Below are 18356 nucleotides of genomic sequence, written 5' to 3' on the forward strand. Positions count from 1 at the left end.
GGTCCATAAGCCACTTTTCCGATTCGACATGCCTCCTCCTCACAATGAGATTTCCTATATAATTGGTACGGCTAATGGTTTACTTCTGGTGCGAGATGTATGCAATAATATTCTTTTTACATTCGATCCAGTTACCCGTGATTATATCGAGCTTGATCCTTTGCCTGAACAAGGTAGTTCACGTAGTACGTTCGTTTTTGGATTTGGAGTGAGCAAATTAAGTGGACAATATAAGATTTTATATGTTAATCAGAATAAGTCACATTTTGTGTATACTCATCTAGTAGGAGGAGGGTGGAGAAGCATCTCCGCTCCACCACGGTGGAGCCCTTACGGAATTAATTATTATTATGATGAAAATGCTGCATTTTTTAACGGAAATCTTCATTGGATAGTCTTTAATTTCTTCAAGGGTCCCTTGTTATGCTGCCTTGATCTTGAAACCGAGCTCTTCAGTAGTTTTTCTCTTCCAAGGAATTTTGGTGGTATTAATCGGAAGGTATGTGTTTTAGAGGGTCGGCTATCTATTTGTCATGTTTCAAAGTGTGAGCGTGCTGTTATTTGGTTGATGAAGGACTATGGAGATGAGAATTCTTGGATAAAAGAATATACCTTCACTCATGATCAACGCGAAAAGCAAGTTTGTCCGCTCAAAATTTTGGTAAATGGCGACTTGGTGTTCACAACGGTTTTTGATGATTGGTTATTTATCTACTCCAAAAGCACGGATAGGACTGTGGGACATTCGATTCTTCGACGACCCTACTATTATCAAAATATGTATTCCAGCTTTGTTATTTACACCCCCAGCTTAAATCTTCTTAAGCTTCACCCTAAGCTTACTTTGGCAACATAGTTCATTTACTTTCATTGCTTTTTGTGGTATTTTTCGTATTAATAGAACCTTATTGTTTTTAGTCGACAATTACTAGTGTTTTTCATCGTTAAGGTGTGTTTGGCTTGCTTGACAAATCTTTTAGTAGTTAAATTAATTTAATTTGATTAAAGGAAATAAGGTTTAATTAAGATATGAACACGAATTGGCTTTACTTTTTGGGGTTGGAACTCTAGGAACGTAATCAAATGCAAACTCTAAATATTTTACAAACTCCAACCTATGATTTGAACCGTTAAAAAATGTCAACAGATTACAAAATAATAGCAACAGAAAATATCAACACAGTGTCAACAGTTGACACCGTATTGATATTGTGTTGATATATCTAAATATGGATGGGACAGCTTGTGCAGATAACTGGGCAAAAGCGTAAGCAAGCAAAAGAGAGAGCTAAAGAGTTCCAAGTGTTGAAATTGTAGACAAGTGCAGTGAACTAAGCTTATCTAAGATTAACTAAAACTAAATTTAATTAACTAACTTCTCTCTTTGGACACTAATCTCCTCTTTTATAGTGATGCTTGTCTTGGGAGTCCAGTGGCTGGATGTTGAGAGATGGGATGAAGAATGATGCCAAAATGACTGAGATTTATTTGATGGACTAATGCTACTTTTTTACTACTAATTTTTACTCACAAAATTTAGATAAATGTGATCAAATACAAACTTTAAATACTGTACAAACTCTAAACTATGCCTGGGCAGTTGAAAAATGTCAACAGATGATAAAATTACATCAACAGAAAATATCAACATGGTGTTAATGGTTGATGCTATGTTGAAATTGTGTTACATCGTGTTGACATTTTGTGTTGATGTAATTTTATCATCTGTTGACATTTTTCAACGGCCCAGATCATAGTCTTGAGTTTGTACAATATATTAATTTGCATTTTATCACTCCATACTATCCAAGCTAAAAACTAAAATATGACTAAATTTTGGGATACTATCAAAAAGCTAATCGCTACTTCATTTTGAGTTTTAGAATAGCATGGGAGATGGTTATACCTAAAAATATACTTATATAACTTTGTCATATTTTTCAATTAATCTATAAATTCGTATTTTATACTCCCTCCGTCATATCACAGTTTTCTTTTTAGTTTGTCCCACAAAAGATGTCACATTTTCCTTTTTAGAAAAAGTTCTCTCTCACATGAATATAAATATTATATTTTCTCTTTCCATTTAACACACAAAACAAACCTCCTAAAATCTCGTATCGTCCCACAAGTGTGACATCTTTTGTGGGACGCATGGAGTATTAATTTTGACAGAAAAAACACAAATTTGAATCATATATTAGTTTAACCTCTATTGGAATTTTTCTAGAATTTTCTGTTCATTGGCAAATTTATCGGAGTACTTATCAAATGATCTTTCACAATCATATCACTTATCAAACGGTCCATAGTTTACTACGTCAAACAAATACTCATTCAAATTAACTGTAACTAATCGCCCCCATTTTGCACACACACATATATAATTAGTTTATACCAAATCTACTACTTATCATTGTTCCAACTTGTATTTTTTGATAAATAATTTTATTAAATCATGCTATTAGATATATTCCCTCGTCGCATATTACTCGCACTTTTCTGTTTCAGCTCATCTGAAACTCGTACTATGTCTATATAAATTGGTACTGAATTTCGATGGATCTGAAGCGAGATGAGTGCGAATTTGAATGAGCGTCTTCACCAGTGGAAGCCATTATCAGAAGCTGAGGTTTTTTCATTTATTTGCTATTTTTCTTTTTATTTTGCTATCAGAAGCCATTATCTTAATTAAGCCTCTTTAATTTTTAAATACATTTGATCATATTTATTCAGGAAGATTTGTTCACAAATCTCCCTCCAGAAATAACAAGAGATATTCTAAGAAGAGTCCCGCTTAGAAGCATTACGAGGTGCAAGCGTGTTTGTAAATCATGGCGCGATTTAATAGAAGAGGACGAGTTTGTGACGTCGTATACCACGAAACCATGCCTGGTTTTATCTGATCGATTGAAGGGGGGTTACGTTGTCTGCGATGAGGTCCACGAGCCACTTTTCCGATTCGACGTGCCTCCTCCTTGCAATGAGAATTCCTATATAATTGGTACGGCTAATGGTTTGCTTTTGGTGCGGGATATATGGAATAATATTCTTTTTACATTAAATCCAGTTACCCGTGATTATATCGAGCTTGATCCTTTGCCTGAACAAGGTAGTATAGGCCGTAAGTACACTTTTGGATTTGGAGTGAGCAAATTAAGTGGACAATATAAGATTTTATATGTTAGCCGAAGTATGTCACATTTTGTGCATACTCATCTAGGAGGAGGAGGAGGAGGGTGGAGAAGCATCTCCGCTCCACCGTGGTTGAGCCCTTACGAGATTAATTTTCATGATGATGAAAGTGCTGCATTTTTTAACGGAAATCTTCACTGGTTAGTATTTAATTTCTTCAGGGATCCTTTGTTATGCTGCTTTGATCTTGAAACCGAGCTCTTCACTAGTTTTTCTCTTCCAAGCCATTTTGATGGTTATAGTCGGAAGGTATGTGTTTTGGAGGGTCGGCTATGTGTTTGTCATGTTTCACTCTGTGAGCGTGCTGTTATTTGGTTGATGAAGGACTATGGCGATGAGAATTCTTGGGTAAAAGAATATACCTTCACTCATGATCAACGCGAAAAGCGTGTTCGTCCGCTCAAAATTTTGGCAAATGGCGACTTGGTGTTCGCAACGATTTGTGAAACTTGGCTATTTATCTACTCCAAAAGCACGGATAGTACTGTGGAACATTCGATTCTTCGACGACCCTACTATTGTTCTCATACGTATTCCAGCTTCGTTATTTACACCCCCGGCTTAAATCTGCTAAAGCTTCACCCTAAGCTTACTTTGGCAACATAGTTCATTTACTTTCATTGTTTTTTGTGATGTTTTTCGTATTAATAGAACCTTATTTGTTTTTAATCGAAAATTACTAGTGTTTTTTCCTTCATTATTGCAACGGTGCCGTTTGATTGCAAAGGTGGTTGGCCATGCAGCCACGCTTTACTTTTTGGGGTTGGAATTCAAACTATTCTCTTTGGGAACTAAGCTATCCAAGATTAACTAAAACTAAATTTAACTAACTCCTCTCTTTGGGAACTAATCTCCTTTTATAGTTCCACACATGCGTAGGAGGTGCAGTCTTCGAGAAGTCCACCCTTTTAATTCACAGCCGGCAGTGGCGGATCCAAAACTTTTGATATGGGGGTGCGATAAATTTTTACATGAGTAATACCGTTACTCAGAAATCATCTTTTACATTATTTTGGAAAAGTTTCGGTGAAAACTTAAACAATATTGGTCATCATTTAGATTACCTTAACATTATATTTTATTTTTCTAAACCTTAATAAAAAATTCTCATTTTCATATAATAATTATTAAATATAATAAAAAAGTTAACAATTGTTACATACAAGTATATAATTACTCCCTCCGTCCCATCTAAGATGACACATATCTTGGCCGGCACGGGGTTTTAGGAGTTATGGGTTAAAGTGTTTAATTGAAGAGAGAAAAGGTGTAAAGTGTTTAATTGAAGAGAGAAAAGGTGCATGGAAGTATTAAAATAGAGAGAGAACGAAAGATAGATTTTTTAATAGGAGTGAGAAAATAGAGAGAAAAAGAAATATAGATTTTTTAATAGGAGTGAGAAAAAATGGTTGGGTGTATTAATTGGATAGAGAAAGTTTCCAAAAAGGGAAATGTGTCATCTTAGTTGGGACAAACTAGAAAAGAAAACGTATCTTAAGCGGGACGGAGGGAGTATAAAATATTATTGAAAATATTTCCAAATTGTTACAGTTCTAGACACCAATTTGCTTTAACAAAATATGAAAATTGAGCATAATACCACTAGACCATCGTCACAACTTTGTTGTTAGTTACTCTCAAATAGTACTAATAATTAGAAAATTTTGGGGTAACCACCGGGCCCTTAATTGGCTCCGCCAATGACAGCCGGGACCTGTTTGCTAAGATATGCACATGTTCGCAGGTTGGCCAACTTTCTTGGCACGGGCACCTGGAATCAAATGATCATCCTTCATCGGATTTTGAAACCATTCAATCTTCTTCTCTACTTCGGATTGCTTCCTCTACTTGTGCTCCTTGCGAATTTCCACCATTTGCATAGTCTAATTAAGTGCATCTACACATGCAAATTCCTCATTAAGGCACGAAAAGTGATACTCCCTTCGTCCCTGAAAATTTGTCACCTATTTCCTTTTTCGTCCGTCCCTAAAAATTTGTCACCTTTCACTTTTACCATTTTTGGTAGTGGACCCCATATTCCACTAACTCATTCCCACTCACATTTTATTATAAAACTAATGTATAAAAGTAGGACCCACATGCTACCAACTTTTTCAACCCACTTTCTATTAAATGGTGACAAATTATGGGGGACGGAGGGAGTAGAAAACATGTGACACAAATCAACCTATCATTCTACATGGCAGACAATTCGACATAGACTTGTTTTTCTTGGCAATTAAAGGATCCGACATTGTCTTGGGAGTCCAATGGCTGGAAATGCTGAGAGATGTGATGAAGAATGATGCCAAAATGACTTGAGATTTATTTGATGAACTAATGCTACTTGTATTGGCTTCCTCAGTTGAGTCAAATATGGACTTTTAAGAGTGTCCTCAATAATATGGCACAACCACGAAGGTGCCCAAGGTACAACCACAAAAACTCTTCCACAATCACAAAAACTCTTCCACGGCAAAAAAAACTTGTTCGGCCCAATAGTGGACACGCCACAGCAAAAAATCACATTATTTTATCAATTGTTGGTATATTTTAATTCAATTAAAATAAAAATTATCGGACGATAATAATTAGAAAAAACACATAATTTAATTTAAAAAATTTAAATTCAATTCTTCGTTGTATTATAAAAAGGGGAAAATTATACAACAAAAATTATCGACATCGCACAAACAACACCGCCTCGCATATCACGATGTGCCCGCTCCCCTACGTGCCAAGATCTTTTCAACCAAATTGTCCTGGAGTTGGGTATGTGTTGTTCCCTGCGCATATCAGCGAACCGTTGGATAAGGTATTCATTACTACGTAGTACACCCATCTGCAGGGGCGCAGTGGCATATCCATGACTTGAACTAGCACCAACATCCAATGCCCAGCGCTTTGCAGCAAATCCTTCATCATCTACTATCATGTTATGTAATACTCCCTCCGTCCAAAAAAAATAGATCACTTTTGCCATTTAGGGACGTCCAAAAAAAATAGATCACTTTCTTAAAATGGAAAGTTTATCTCTCATGCTTTTCCCACTTTTTCTTCCCTCTCTCATACTTTACTCACTTTTTCTCCCTATCTCTCTTACTTTACCTACTTTTTCTCCACATCTCTCTTACTTTACCTATTTTTTCTCCACATCTCTCTTACTTTACCAATTCTACATTAAAACTCGTGTCATACACAAAGTGATCTATTTTTTTGGACGGAGGAGTATGATATACATGCATACATAACTGCCTAAAAAACCTCTAGGCTAGTCGTCTCACCCATCTGTAAGTATTCGTAGAACATGTCAGCTTGCCCGGCATACGCAAACTGCGTAATTGCAACCGTGCACTTCTAAAACATCGACAGTCCTATCCGGCCGCTGGCATCACGTCGTAGGGTGAAGCACATGTACCACCCTGCCAGTGACGTCGCTATATGGATGAAGAGTCGTTGAGACATTCTGAAACGCCGACGGAAAATCTCTGGCGGATAACGGGGTTATCGCCAAAATAGTCATCCATTAGCCGCTGGTTAGCCCCGGCATGGTCACGTCGGATTGTCCGCCGATAATGGATCGGATGAGGGACCGCCGCCACGGCCTCCCGCTCCGCTTCCTCAGCTTCCCACTGCACCTCTTCAACCACGGCATCAAATGCCTCATCGATCAATTGTTGATAATCCCCGTTATTCATTTTTTAAAGTGGAATAGAGAAAAAGTTAGAAGAGTAGAGATTGGAATGGCGTGAAAATAATTAGAGGAATGGTTTAATTTATTGAAATAAATCCGAATATACAAGAAAATTTTCTAAAAAATGTTTCCGACGCCGCCGCCGGCTCGTGGCACCGTGCAATAGGGCGCCGTGGTCAATGCCACGACGCTTGACCCACCGCTGCAACCTCGCCGCAAATGTGGCTCATGCCCATTCACCCACCACTGCCGCGTCTGCCCACGTCCACAACAATTGGGAGCCGTGGCATCGCCAAGGACGCAGCGGCCTCCTTATTGTGGACACTCTAAGATATTCGTTTGTAGACTCGTTGACTCAATAAAATCCAAACGGTGCTATTACGAAAAATGAAAAAAAAACAAAGCTTTGAATTTACCTTCGACTGAAATGAAATACTATCAAAATCCAATCCATTGCTTTCACCCCCAAAAAAAAATCAAAATTAGCTTTCCCAATCAAAAACAAGAAACGCATTGGTATTGCGACTTAAATTGCAGGAAGAATCAAAAGTTCAAAACTTCAAATCATACATGACTACACTATAGTGATTCACTAAATGTAAAGGAAAGAAAAAGATCCACAGATTTATGACAGTTATTCTAGTGTCTTTTAATACATGGAAGTATCAAATATCTAATCCACCACATTTTCCAAAACACAAATATATTTTCTCAAACAACAACAAAATATATGCACACCAACAGAGTTGGACATGCAAGGGAAAAGCTAGTGAAGACTGCTTAAAAGAAAGAAAGAAGCTTAGGATTCCACCGGCACGTTGAGAAGGGGATGCAACAGTCCGTTGGTCAAAGCAAACTTTGATGTCAGCGAAGCCTTCAATATGTTTAAAGCCTGCACCGAGAATTTCGCCTCGCCTTGTGATCATAAATATGAATAATCGTGGATAAATAAAACAAAAAATCGAGTAAATTTACCTCTTCCTTGCCGATTTTTAGGTCAAATTCCTCTATATCAAATGTTGAAATCCCATGTTTATTGCATAATACCGAGGATATGTAGAATGGTTGAATAGTCAGATCATCCGATACCAAGAACATACCTGGTCCTGTAAGAAACTTCCCTACACCATTGGGAAAATCAAGAGGCAAGGCGTTGTGTTCAGCTAGATTTGACTGAATAAGCTTCTTTTTTATATTTGGTGACTTGAAATACTCATTGTTTCTGGATCGGACAAACTCACGTACAAATTGTTAATGCATTTCGACGAGGAGTTGCTTGCCAGAAGTCTCTCCACTCCTCCAAGTGGGATCAAGGACAAACTAAATAGGAAATCTACAACTTCTTTATAACATCGTGCAAACAAAAACTTTTTTGTCGATTTTTGAACTATCATCTTCAGTACCATCTCTTCAACTATCATCCCAGGTTCCTTTTCCTTGTTCTTGACTTGTGAAATATCGTTCTCATATTCTACTTTTAAAGACTTCACCTCCATTTGTTTCCCGAGTATGACGTCTGACAATGGCGTCTCGGAAAATATAGATGCAGTGAGCAAATCCATAATCTGAAAACAAGAACAGAGTTGAAAGAATGAAGAAATTGTGATGATCCAAAATCAATACCATTTTTTTACAATAAACTTGTACAAGATTGAGGTTTACTTTGTGGAAATATAAACATGAGGTAGCTTATGTTCGATTAGCATTTTTTTACACCAGATTTGAAATACTTGTGAACTATGAGAGTGGAAACACTCTTGTACAAGTTGCCAATACTTTTGATAGAATACTTGCTTGCCAGAAGACACTCCACTCCTATTATCGGGATAACAAACAAAGTAGGGGTGGCAAATCATGCGGGTTAGAAAATTATCGGACTGTAAGACTCAATTTAGTAGGTCCTAATCCGAATCCGACCTATCAAGAAAGAAACTCTCAAACCGAACGCAAACTCGACATGCTACATTTCAAACCCGAATACAACACAAGTATGCTAATGGCACATTATAATATGGGTTGACACGACACGATAACGGTACAAACCTAATTTACACGACCTGACAATAACCTATATGTTGATTTTTGTATCTTCCATAGCATCTTATTGGAGTTGGGACATTCTTCCATTTCAATCTGAGTAAGTGAAGTACTTAACACAAATTCTACATCTATAGAGTTCATTTGTCTTGTTTTATTGAATAAGAGCCAAATTATTGATGGCCTCAACAAATTCATAATCTAACAATAAGAATATTTCAATAGGAAAGAAGTTGTCAAATGAAATATACAAGACTTACCTCACTGAGCCCAAAAGTCACATTCAGTAATTCCACACCTTCTTTTTCTGTGATGTTAATAATGCTAGCTGTTTGAACAAGCTTTGGCATTATCTGCATATCATCCGAGATGATGAAAGTTGTTGTATCTACGATAAATACTCCACTTTTACGATCAATGTCACACGGCTCGGATTCACTAACATCATCGCTATCGAATGAAGATATTGGATTAATCAGAATCTGCTTGGCATTCTCCGTCCAAAAATAGCGACTATCAAGATTCACTATGCTATTGTACAAAGTGTTTAGGCATCCTATAATTGGTGTGTCTGCTCCATAGTGTTTTTCCAAAAGCTTCATGATTCTTCCGATAGGCAATGTTAAGAAGCTTAACAAAACATTTACAAAATAGCCATCGGATTCGGCAAATAGCACCTTAGTTCTCTCCTTGTTTATCATGGCCTTCAATGAGATCTTTACTTCTTCAGACATTTTGGGGTGATTCTGCATCTGCATCTGCAAGAATCTTTAAGCAAAGACAAAACTATACAAAACAAAAGTAGAACATATGAATTTGTTATGAGTTATGACAATCAAAGGATGATGAATGCAATAAGGAAACTACTTACTTACTCCCTCCGTCCCCGAATAAGAGTTACCAATTTCCATTTTGGTCTGTCCTCAATTAAGAGTAGCACTTCATTTTTACCGTTAAGTAGGTCTCACATTCCACTAACTCATTTCACTCACTTTTTATTATAAAACCAATATAAAAAAGTGGGTCACGCATTCCTCTAACTTTTTCAACCAACTTTTCTTTACATTTCTTAAAACCCGTGTCCGATCAAAGTGCTACTCCTAATGGGGGACGGAGGGAGTATTTAGTTAGCGAAAATTCTTTTATACAACTGAGATTATTATCCTAATCAAAATCATCCAAAATTGTCCAAACAAGAACATCTAGCTGCGGTTATGGTTTGTTAATTCTACTGAAAACATGTAAGTTAAAGGTATCAATCAATTAATGGTTTAGAATAACATCTATTTTGAAAAGATAATCAAAAGAGAATGATTGCAACAAGGAACTACCGAGCCAAGATTTCCTTTTTCCAAATTATCTAAACAAGAACAATTGGCTGCGGCTATGGTCTGTTAATTCTTCTAAACACATCGTATCGATCTATTAATGATGCATAATAACGACTTACCTAATGGCAGGGTCGGCGGTCAGTGGCGCCTCCATGAATGGAAATAATAGGTATATAAATAATACTCCATCTCTGATAAATGGGCTCTGGGCCAATCCTGTTTGGGTAGATTACATAGAAGTAAAAATAGTATTCCCTCCTCCGTTCCAACTAAACTGAGTGAAATACGATAAACCTTAGACTTTATTTTTGAGGTGCTAGGGGCGATTTCTGCCAGAACCGGTGGATGAGAACAAGTAATTAACTTTATTTCTCAATGAATGAAAATACGATAGAATTCTATTATATAGAATTCTAAACCCCTAACATATGTCTTGCTAATCAAGAAACATAACTAAAATAAAAGATTATAAAAGATTTAGAAAATGCATAAAGATAATTAACTATAACAAAAAGATACGCTAAAATATTGGAGATGATCTTCGGCGAGATTTGCTAGATCGAGGACCCTATCACTTTCCTATTTTATTACACTTTTATTTAATCTATTCAATACAATATCTTAATCTCCGTGTCCAAAAATTTTGTAACTTAATCGGGGCGGAGAGAGTATAAATTAAAACTTAATAACATAATTCATTTGCAAATTTAGGAAGGCGATACAAATATTATATAAATCAACATATGAATGGTACTCCCTCCGTCCGCCATTATTCCCTCCGTCCCATTTTAGGAGTTCCGGTTGAGTTCGGCAAATGTGAAGGAAAATTGTTGAAAAAAGATAGTGGAATGTGGGTCTTACTTTCATTGTTTTTTTTTGTTGTTTTTCGTATTAATAGAACCTTATTGTTTTTAATCAACAATTACTAGTATTTTTTTCCTTCAATTGGGCAAGTGAATTAAGCTAAGCAGGCAAAAAGTAGACTGAATACGAAAGAACGTAAATACGAAACTTCATTAACCGGGAAAAAGCATAAGCAAGCAAAAGAGAGAGCTAAAGAGTTCTAAGTGTTGAAATTGTAGAGAGAATGAAAGTGCAGTTAACTAAGCTATCCAAGATTAACTAAAACTAAATTTAACTAACTCCTCTATTTGAGTACTAATCTCCTTTTATAGTTCCACACAAGGCAGCAAGTTACACACATGCGTAGGAGGTGCAGTCTTCGAGAAGTCCACCCTTTTAATTCACAGCCGGGACCTGTTTGCTAAGATATGCGCATGTTCGCAAGTTGGCCAACTTTCTTGGCATGGGCACCTGGAATCAAATGATCATCCTTTGCCTGAACAAGGTAGTACAGGTAGTAAGTACACTTTTGGATTTGGAGTGAGCAAATTAAGTGGACAATATAAAATTTTATATGTTAACCGAAGTATGTCACATTTTGTGTATACTCATCTAGGAGGAGGAGGAGGAGGGTGGAGAAGCATCTCCGCTCCACCATGGTTGAGCCCTTACGAGATTAATTATTATGCTGATGAAAATGCTGCATTTTTTAACGGAAATCTTCATTGGTTAGTATTTAATTCTTCCACGATCCCTTGTTATGCTGCTTTGATCTTGAAACCGAGCTCTTCACTAGTTTTTCTCTTCCAAGCGATTTTGATGGTTATAATCGGAAGGTAAGTGTTTTGGAGGGTCGGCTATGTGTTTGTCATGTTTCACTCTGTGAGCGTGTTGTTATTTGGTTGATGAAGGACTATAGCGATGAGAATTCTTGGGTAGAAGAATATACCTTCACTCATGATCACCAAGTAAAGCGTGTTCGTCCGCTCAAAATTTTGGTAAAGGGCGACTTGGTGTTCACAACGGCTTTTGACGATTGGTTATTTATCTACTCCAAAAGCACGGATAGTACTGTGGAACATTCGATTCTTCGACGACCCTACTATTATCCTCATACGTATTCCAGCTTCGTTATTTACACCCTAAGCTTACTTTGGCAACATAGTTCATTTGCTTTCACTGTTTTTTGTGATGTTTTTCGTATTAATAGAATCTTATTGTTTTTAATCGACAATTACTAGTGTTTTTTCCTTCAATTTATCGTTAAGGTGTGTTTGGCTTGCTTGTTAAATCTTTTATTGGTAAATTAATTTAATTTGATAAAAGGAAATAAAAAGTAACCATTATATGGGGTGTGTTATATTGCTAACTATTTAAATTGATAACTCTGCTAACTCATTAATGTTGCGTATTAAAAAAGTTAATACGGTGACATTAAAATGTCAACACATATTATCAACACATTATATTGAAGTTCAACAAAATATGTGTTAGACATTTTAATGTCACTGTGTTGACATTTTTAATACACAACATAACATTGATTAATTAGCAAGTTAGCAACTTAAAAAAGTTAGCAATTGATCACTACCATTATATTTTTTCTCTTTTCAATATTTCTCTTATATTTTTTCTCTTTTCAATATTTCTCTGATTATATTTATTACACTAAACATCTTTCTAAAATTTAATGACTATTGATTATCTTCTTTGATACTACTTACGTTAGAAAATGGTTAAGACTTCCCTTTAAATAATGATGTTCCACAAAATTTGCCTACACAATCACGTGAATCTCTTGGCTGTATACCTTAATCATTTGAAAACATATTTCTTGCCAATATGATTCCATCAAATCTAATTTGTTTCATTTATTTTCCTTTTAATCATACAAAAACATGACCTGATTAACCTTCAAGTCCTAGGCCAAATAATCGAAATAAGAGGAAAATGTCTTTTATTTTGTCATATGAAATTTTGAAGAAAAAAAGGGTAAGGGAAGCTAAAAAATAGAATAAAGAGAAGGCTTTGTGTCATTGTAATTATTTGTCGAACCCCGAAATTGGGAATTGTGGATTCATCATCTGCACTACTAGAGCTACCTCCTTCCCGCCAACTTGCTCGGACTTCGAGGCTTTGTGTTGATGTAATTATTTGTCAAATCCGAAATCAAAAATCGTGGATCCGTCAAACGTCTACTATACTAGAACTACTAATCTAGGCTACCTAGCAATATGCATAATGTATTAGGCAAGAAAACTAGTAAATCGTGCATCTCGTTGGTACATGCTATAAATGACTCTATAATTAACCACACTATTATGATAGTACTATTCTATATCTATTAGAAACAAAGAAAAACTAGTCTCAAATGGATGGGCTTTTTGATGCCCAAGCTCATATTTGGAATTACACCTTCAAATTCATAAACACCATGTCACTAAAATGCGCAATCGACCTAGGCATACCAGATATCATCCACAACCATGGCAAGCCTATGACAATTTATCATATGGCTAAGGCCCTCTCAATCAACCCAGCCAAATCTAGGGCTCTCTATCGCCTCATGCGCGTGCTCGTCCGTTCGGAGTTCTTCGTTGAAGTCGGCATCTCAGACGAAGACGAGAGCTATTGGCTCACCCCGGCCTCGCGTCTCCTCCTCAATCACAACCCATTCTGCGCGACGCCATTCTGTCGCGTAGTGGGGGGTCGCCTGATGCAGGAGCCGTGGCACTATCTGAGCGACTGGCTCACCGGCGACCGCCACCTCTCGCCGTTCGAGATGGCCCATGGGGCGACGTTTTGGGACCACGCGGAGCGCGTGCCGAGGCTCAACCGCTTGTTCAATGAGGCCATGGCTAGCGATTCGAGCCTCGTGAACCATGTGGTCCTGAGAGAGTGCGGAGAGGCCTTCCGAGGGTACAAGTCGTTGGTGGACGTCGGTGGTGGGACAGGGGAGATGGCCGGGGCCATCTCAGTGGCGTTCCCGGATATGGCATGTGTGGTGCTCGATCTTCCGCATGTTATCGCCGGCTCGAAAGGGAAGGACAACTTGACCTACGTTGAGGGAGATATGTTCGAGGCCATCCCCCAAGCTGATCTCGTCCTGCTCAAGGTATGGATTTGATTTCATCATCAACAAAATCATACAACATCTAACCTAATCATTGTCTCCTCTGTACGAACAAAAATCAGTCCATACTGCACGACTGGGACGACGAAGATAGCATAAAAATACTGAAGAAATGCAGAGAAGCAATAGGCAGCAGCAGTAGCAACGAGAGAGGCGGGAAAGTGATGATCATCGACATGGTTCTGAACAACCATGGAGGTGGAGATAAGGCAATGGAGGATCAACTCCTCTACGACCTCGCAATGATGACATATCTCAATGGGAAAGAGCGGGACGAGAGGGAATGGGCAGCGGTGTTCACCAGTGCCGGATATAGTAGCTACAAGATTACTCATAGCATAGGTGTGAGGTCTCTCATAGAGGTTTATCCATGACAAGGGAATGTCAAGAAATATTAAAACTATGATTTTTGACATTTCATAATTATAAGCACGAGATGGAACAATAATGTCATTGAGACTGAAATAGACTGTTAATTATAAAGTTAAAACATTGGCCATAAAATGATACGAATAAAGTTCAACTACTATCAATCATCAGACATAGTTTATGAAATCTGACCACCGCACAGTTTGCCAAACTCGGTCAGATTAGTCGCGCTCACTGATTGCGGTCAGGTGCTCGTCGATTTCGTCGGTCGAGAGAACTTTGAAAATTTGATCCTCTTTCCTCACAACACCAACCTGCAAAAGTTACATTGCGCAGTGTTAAAAATCATTTTCAAGAATTCAAACGACAAACCACACAACTAAAAGATTACCTCGATCTCACTGGCCTTGAAATCCTCCTGTAGTACAGATTGTAGGGCGGAAATAGCAGTCTGAAATGGAAAAGTTGAAAATGCATTTAGTCTCAACCTTGGCATAGTTATAGGATAATTATGAGAGCAAAATAAAACTCTTTGTTAACATTCAAATAAAACTAACATCAAATCAAATGATGTCCATGTCATACATACAACGTAATTACCACTCCACTCTTAAGTAGGTCGGATGTGAAAAACCATTGTTATACCAACACAACAAATCTATACTTTCGAATCAACATTTACTATCTGGAGTTAAGTCACTTCTCAAATTTCTGCAAATTTGTTTTTCAATGTGTTTTACCAAAAATAACATATATTGCTATATATGCATTATTTTTTTACCTGCACAGTTTCCTCATAAGTGAACTCCGGGTCATTTTTCATCTTCTTCTCTAAGAAGTTAATAGCTTCTTGCTCTTTACCTCCAGCACTTGTTGCCTATCAGATAATAAATTACATTAATTTATCTTAACAATAAAAAAAGATCTACAAACTTCTCATTAATGTGCATCAAAGATATAAAAGTGAAGGAAACACAGCACAACACAGGAATTTGAGACTGAAATATTTGAAATCCGAAAATGACATTGGAATCAAATTGTGAAGATTTAAAAGTTGAGAACAGATACAGGGACAGAAACTTCCTAACTACCTTATGGCCAAAAAAGTGACCAGCAGGATCACACTTGAAAAGCTGAGGACCTTTCTCTTCATCGATACCCAATATCATGGCAACTTTACACAAAAAAAAGAAGCGAATTAGTGAAGAGAAACATATAATATGAAGAACAACACTAGAAAGGTTCATTGAGGATGAAACGAGCAACAGACCTACACCAAGTGGTCTCATGTAGGCATGCTGGGTGTATACCTGAGACTTGTCCGCAATCCTGCATTGCATCAGCTAACTAATATTACTACTGAGACTTGAAATTAGCAAGTAATCAAACAATCTTGAAAGCAAAAGGAATATTATGGTTTTCAAACAACTACACACTTCACATTCACAAAACTAATTCAAAAAAACCATGTTTGGTGGCAGCAGTAACTAGACTATAATGGAAATAAAGGGCAGACGAGTAGCACAAATTGTAAACTACCATACCAGCGTGCCAATACATCAACTGGCATTTCATAACCATATCTAAAGCGAAACTCGGCAGCCTCATTCCTTGCTTGTTGCACCAAAGTCCTTGCATCAGCTATACACAACAGGAACAAATTGATATCAATTTTCAATAAATAAATGCCAGAAGAAAGCAAATCTGCATTCTCCCACTCACTAAATATCGTTTTCACCACAAGCTTGTAAATTTACGCTTAATCAAACACTCACTAACACACAAAAAAACTATTCTCAACCGCCGAATTTCAATTAATCCAATACCTTGCATATGTATAAGGTATCACCTAGAGCCTAAACAGACACTCAAACCTTTTCAACTGCATTAGAAAATCAAAGCTTCTTCACCAGAAAAATTACCAATAACAGCTCAACTCACACAGAAAATTCTCATTTCTTAGCAAATATAATCAATACATACACCATCGCAGCTAATGAAACAATTACCTGTAATTCCAGTAGCCAATAAACCAAGGTACTTAGTAATGGGAAACAAAAGCGTGACGCTAGTCTGATCTAAGAGCTTGTCCTGTTCACACAAAATTCAATATAAAAAAAACTCCACAACAAAAATAATCTAAACACAAAAACAAATCATCATAGACTAAAAATCCCCACCGGCACTTTCTTCTGAGTAACAACGCACACCGAGTCCTTCCCGCGGACGCCAATCGAGGTGACTCCGGCGGCCTTAACGGCCTTGAAGGCATATTCTGCACAAATTAGGGCAACAGAAGCTCATAAACCCTAAATTATAAAAATCCGCCGAGAAATGGAACCACAGCCACAGCTGAGCTAAAATTAGGGCCTTGATTGGGGGAGATTGGAGAAAACACATTCAATTGAAGTGGAATGCTTACCGACTTGATAAAGCCGGCCTTCCGGAGAGAAGATCGTGATGTGCCGATCGTATCCGCCTCCACTTCCGCGGCTCATTCTTCAATTTTTTCACGAAATCGGAAGATATTGTTTGAATTTGTTCGTTTCCTGGAATGAATTACTGGATTGATTGGATTGAATTTGTGATTTTGGAGTGTTGGTGATGGGGTTTATACTTCATACATGTAGAAGAAAGCTTTGTGCACAAGGCATGAAGAAAGAAATACCACTACTAGCTTGTGGCCCGATCGGCCGATCGCAAAGGTCTCGGGTACGAATCCGTCGTATCACGACTTAAAATTTCTGTCAAACTACTATTCAATAGCTAAGTGTAAATAACTTAGTTTATTTAGATGTTTCTTTTTTTTTTGGTTTTTTCTTTTTTTTTTTTAAAAAAATAACTCCTCTCGAACTCGGCAACTCATACATTGATGTCTAAGCTCCTTGCCACTAGGGCAAAGGCTCTGGACAGATGTTTATGTTTATATTATGATGAAACATAAATAGTTGCTAAAAATAATCATTAGTACTTTTTAGAAAATATGATATATAGGAAAAAAGGATGAGGGATAGACATAATTTTAGTAAGGTTCAATATGGATAAAGTTAGGGGTGTCGAAACTCGAGTCGGGTACCCGCACCCGATTTTGTCCAAAATTGTTGTCCCGATACTCGTCCCGCATTATGTCGGGTATTACCCGATATCTGAGTCGGGTATCCCACACCTGACAAGGCGGGTACCAGACCCGATCCAAATTTATTATTATTATTATATTTTTTGTAAATCTTTTTTTTATTATTTGAATTATCCTCAACTTGTTGATCCTCAATTTGTTGATCGTTATTCATAATAGTGTTAGTATTTTGATGCATCTAAAAAAAAATATAAAAGACTTCAGAAATCATTAGACATTAAACGTTCACAATTTAATTACTAGTACTCCATATGATATGCTCTGTATATATAATGCAACATAATGCATATGCTATATACTATATATTAGTAATAGAATGCATATGCTATTAATAAATAGATATGTCTACTGTATATATAATGCATGTGTTGTGTAGCATATGCTACTGTATATATTAGTAATTAAATACATATGCTTAAGCATAGTATAATACTATTGGTATTTGTATGCTTAAAAACATACTTTAATTTTAATAGAGGAAAAAAGACAAAAAATATATATTGAAATCCGAGTTAATGAACGGGATAATTTAAAAATAAAAAATTACAAATACTAAACTAAAATCGGATAATTTTCGGGATTATCGGGTATCCCGAGCGAGTATTGAGTATATCCGAG

At 36.9% G+C, this 18356-nt stretch overlaps 4 protein-coding genes across 5 annotated transcripts; 2 read left to right on the top strand and 2 right to left on the bottom strand.

Annotated features, from left to right (window-relative positions):
• Positions 1-2499: 2499 nt before the first annotated feature.
• Positions 2500-3823, top strand: LOC125192542 (F-box protein At3g07870-like). The gene is made up of 2 exons (XM_048090149.1): positions 2500-2632; positions 2737-3823. The coding sequence occupies exons 1-2, from the start codon at positions 2576-2578 to the stop codon at positions 3799-3801; spliced, it is 1122 nt and encodes a 373-aa protein (XP_047946106.1). The 5' UTR covers positions 2500-2575; the 3' UTR covers positions 3802-3823.
• Positions 3824-7513: 3690 nt separating this feature from the next.
• LOC125191932 lies at positions 7514-10405 on the bottom strand. 2 transcript variants are annotated; one of them, XM_048089367.1, is made up of 4 exons: positions 10377-10405; positions 9187-9684; positions 7865-8454; positions 7514-7781 (listed from the first exon to the last, which is right to left on the bottom strand). In XM_048089367.1, exons 2-3 carry the CDS (start codon positions 9682-9684, stop codon positions 8080-8082), a joined length of 873 nt encoding a protein of 290 aa, XP_047945324.1. In that variant the 5' UTR covers positions 10377-10405; the 3' UTR covers positions 7514-7781; positions 7865-8079. The 2 variants fall into 2 exon arrangements, with proteins under 2 accessions (XP_047945324.1, XP_047945325.1); XM_048089368.1 differs by lacking the exon at positions 10377-10405 and having other exon boundaries at positions 7865-8010; positions 8135-8454; positions 9187-9865.
• Positions 10406-13471: 3066 nt separating this feature from the next.
• On the top strand, positions 13472-14639 carry LOC125195591 (probable O-methyltransferase 3). The gene is made up of 2 exons (XM_048093725.1): positions 13472-14215; positions 14296-14639. Exons 1-2 carry the CDS (start codon positions 13472-13474, stop codon positions 14605-14607), a joined length of 1056 nt encoding a protein of 351 aa, XP_047949682.1. The 3' UTR covers positions 14608-14639.
• Positions 14640-14667: 28 nt separating this feature from the next.
• LOC125193885 (proteasome subunit alpha type-6) lies at positions 14668-17319 on the bottom strand. Its single transcript, XM_048091821.1, has 9 exons — positions 17025-17319; positions 16783-16877; positions 16612-16693; positions 16147-16243; positions 15873-15931; positions 15694-15776; positions 15384-15479; positions 14994-15053; positions 14668-14916 (listed from the first exon to the last, which is right to left on the bottom strand). The coding sequence occupies exons 1-9, from the start codon at positions 17098-17100 to the stop codon at positions 14824-14826; spliced, it is 741 nt and encodes a 246-aa protein (XP_047947778.1). The 5' UTR covers positions 17101-17319; the 3' UTR covers positions 14668-14823.
• Positions 17320-18356: the final 1037 nt, after the last annotated feature.

This window comes from Salvia hispanica, chromosome 6 (genome assembly GCF_023119035.1).
Source record: "Salvia hispanica cultivar TCC Black 2014 chromosome 6, UniMelb_Shisp_WGS_1.0, whole genome shotgun sequence".
Taxonomy (NCBI): Eukaryota; Viridiplantae; Streptophyta; class Magnoliopsida; order Lamiales; family Lamiaceae; genus Salvia; species Salvia hispanica.

Excerpts from the sequence above, each read along its gene's own strand:
- LOC125191932 (XM_048089367.1), bottom strand. The coding sequence starts at position 9,684 with ATGCAGATGCAGAATCACCCCAAAATGTCTGAAGAAGTAAAGATCTCA. Across the intron at positions 8,455-9,186 it reads TGACTTTTGGGCTCAGTGAG|ATTATGGATTTGCTCACTGC; the intron begins GTAAGTCTTGTA and ends TCTTGTTTTCAG.
- LOC125192542 (XM_048090149.1), top strand. The coding sequence starts at position 2,576 with ATGAGTGCGAATTTGAATGAGCGTCTTCACCAGTGGAAGCCATTATCA. Across the intron at positions 2,633-2,736 it reads AGCCATTATCAGAAGCTGAG|GAAGATTTGTTCACAAATCT; the intron begins GTTTTTTCATTT and ends ATATTTATTCAG.
- LOC125193885 (XM_048091821.1), bottom strand. The coding sequence starts at position 17,100 with ATGAGCCGCGGAAGTGGAGGCGGATACGATCGGCACATCACGATCTTC. Across the intron at positions 15,777-15,872 it reads CATGAGACCACTTGGTGTAG|TTGCCATGATATTGGGTATC; the intron begins GTCTGTTGCTCG and ends TTTTGTGTAAAG. Across the intron at positions 14,917-14,993 it reads TCAAGGCCAGTGAGATCGAG|GTTGGTGTTGTGAGGAAAGA; the intron begins GTAATCTTTTAG and ends TAACTTTTGCAG.
- LOC125195591 (XM_048093725.1), top strand. The coding sequence starts at position 13,472 with ATGGATGGGCTTTTTGATGCCCAAGCTCATATTTGGAATTACACCTTC. Across the intron at positions 14,216-14,295 it reads CTGATCTCGTCCTGCTCAAG|TCCATACTGCACGACTGGGA; the intron begins GTATGGATTTGA and ends AACAAAAATCAG.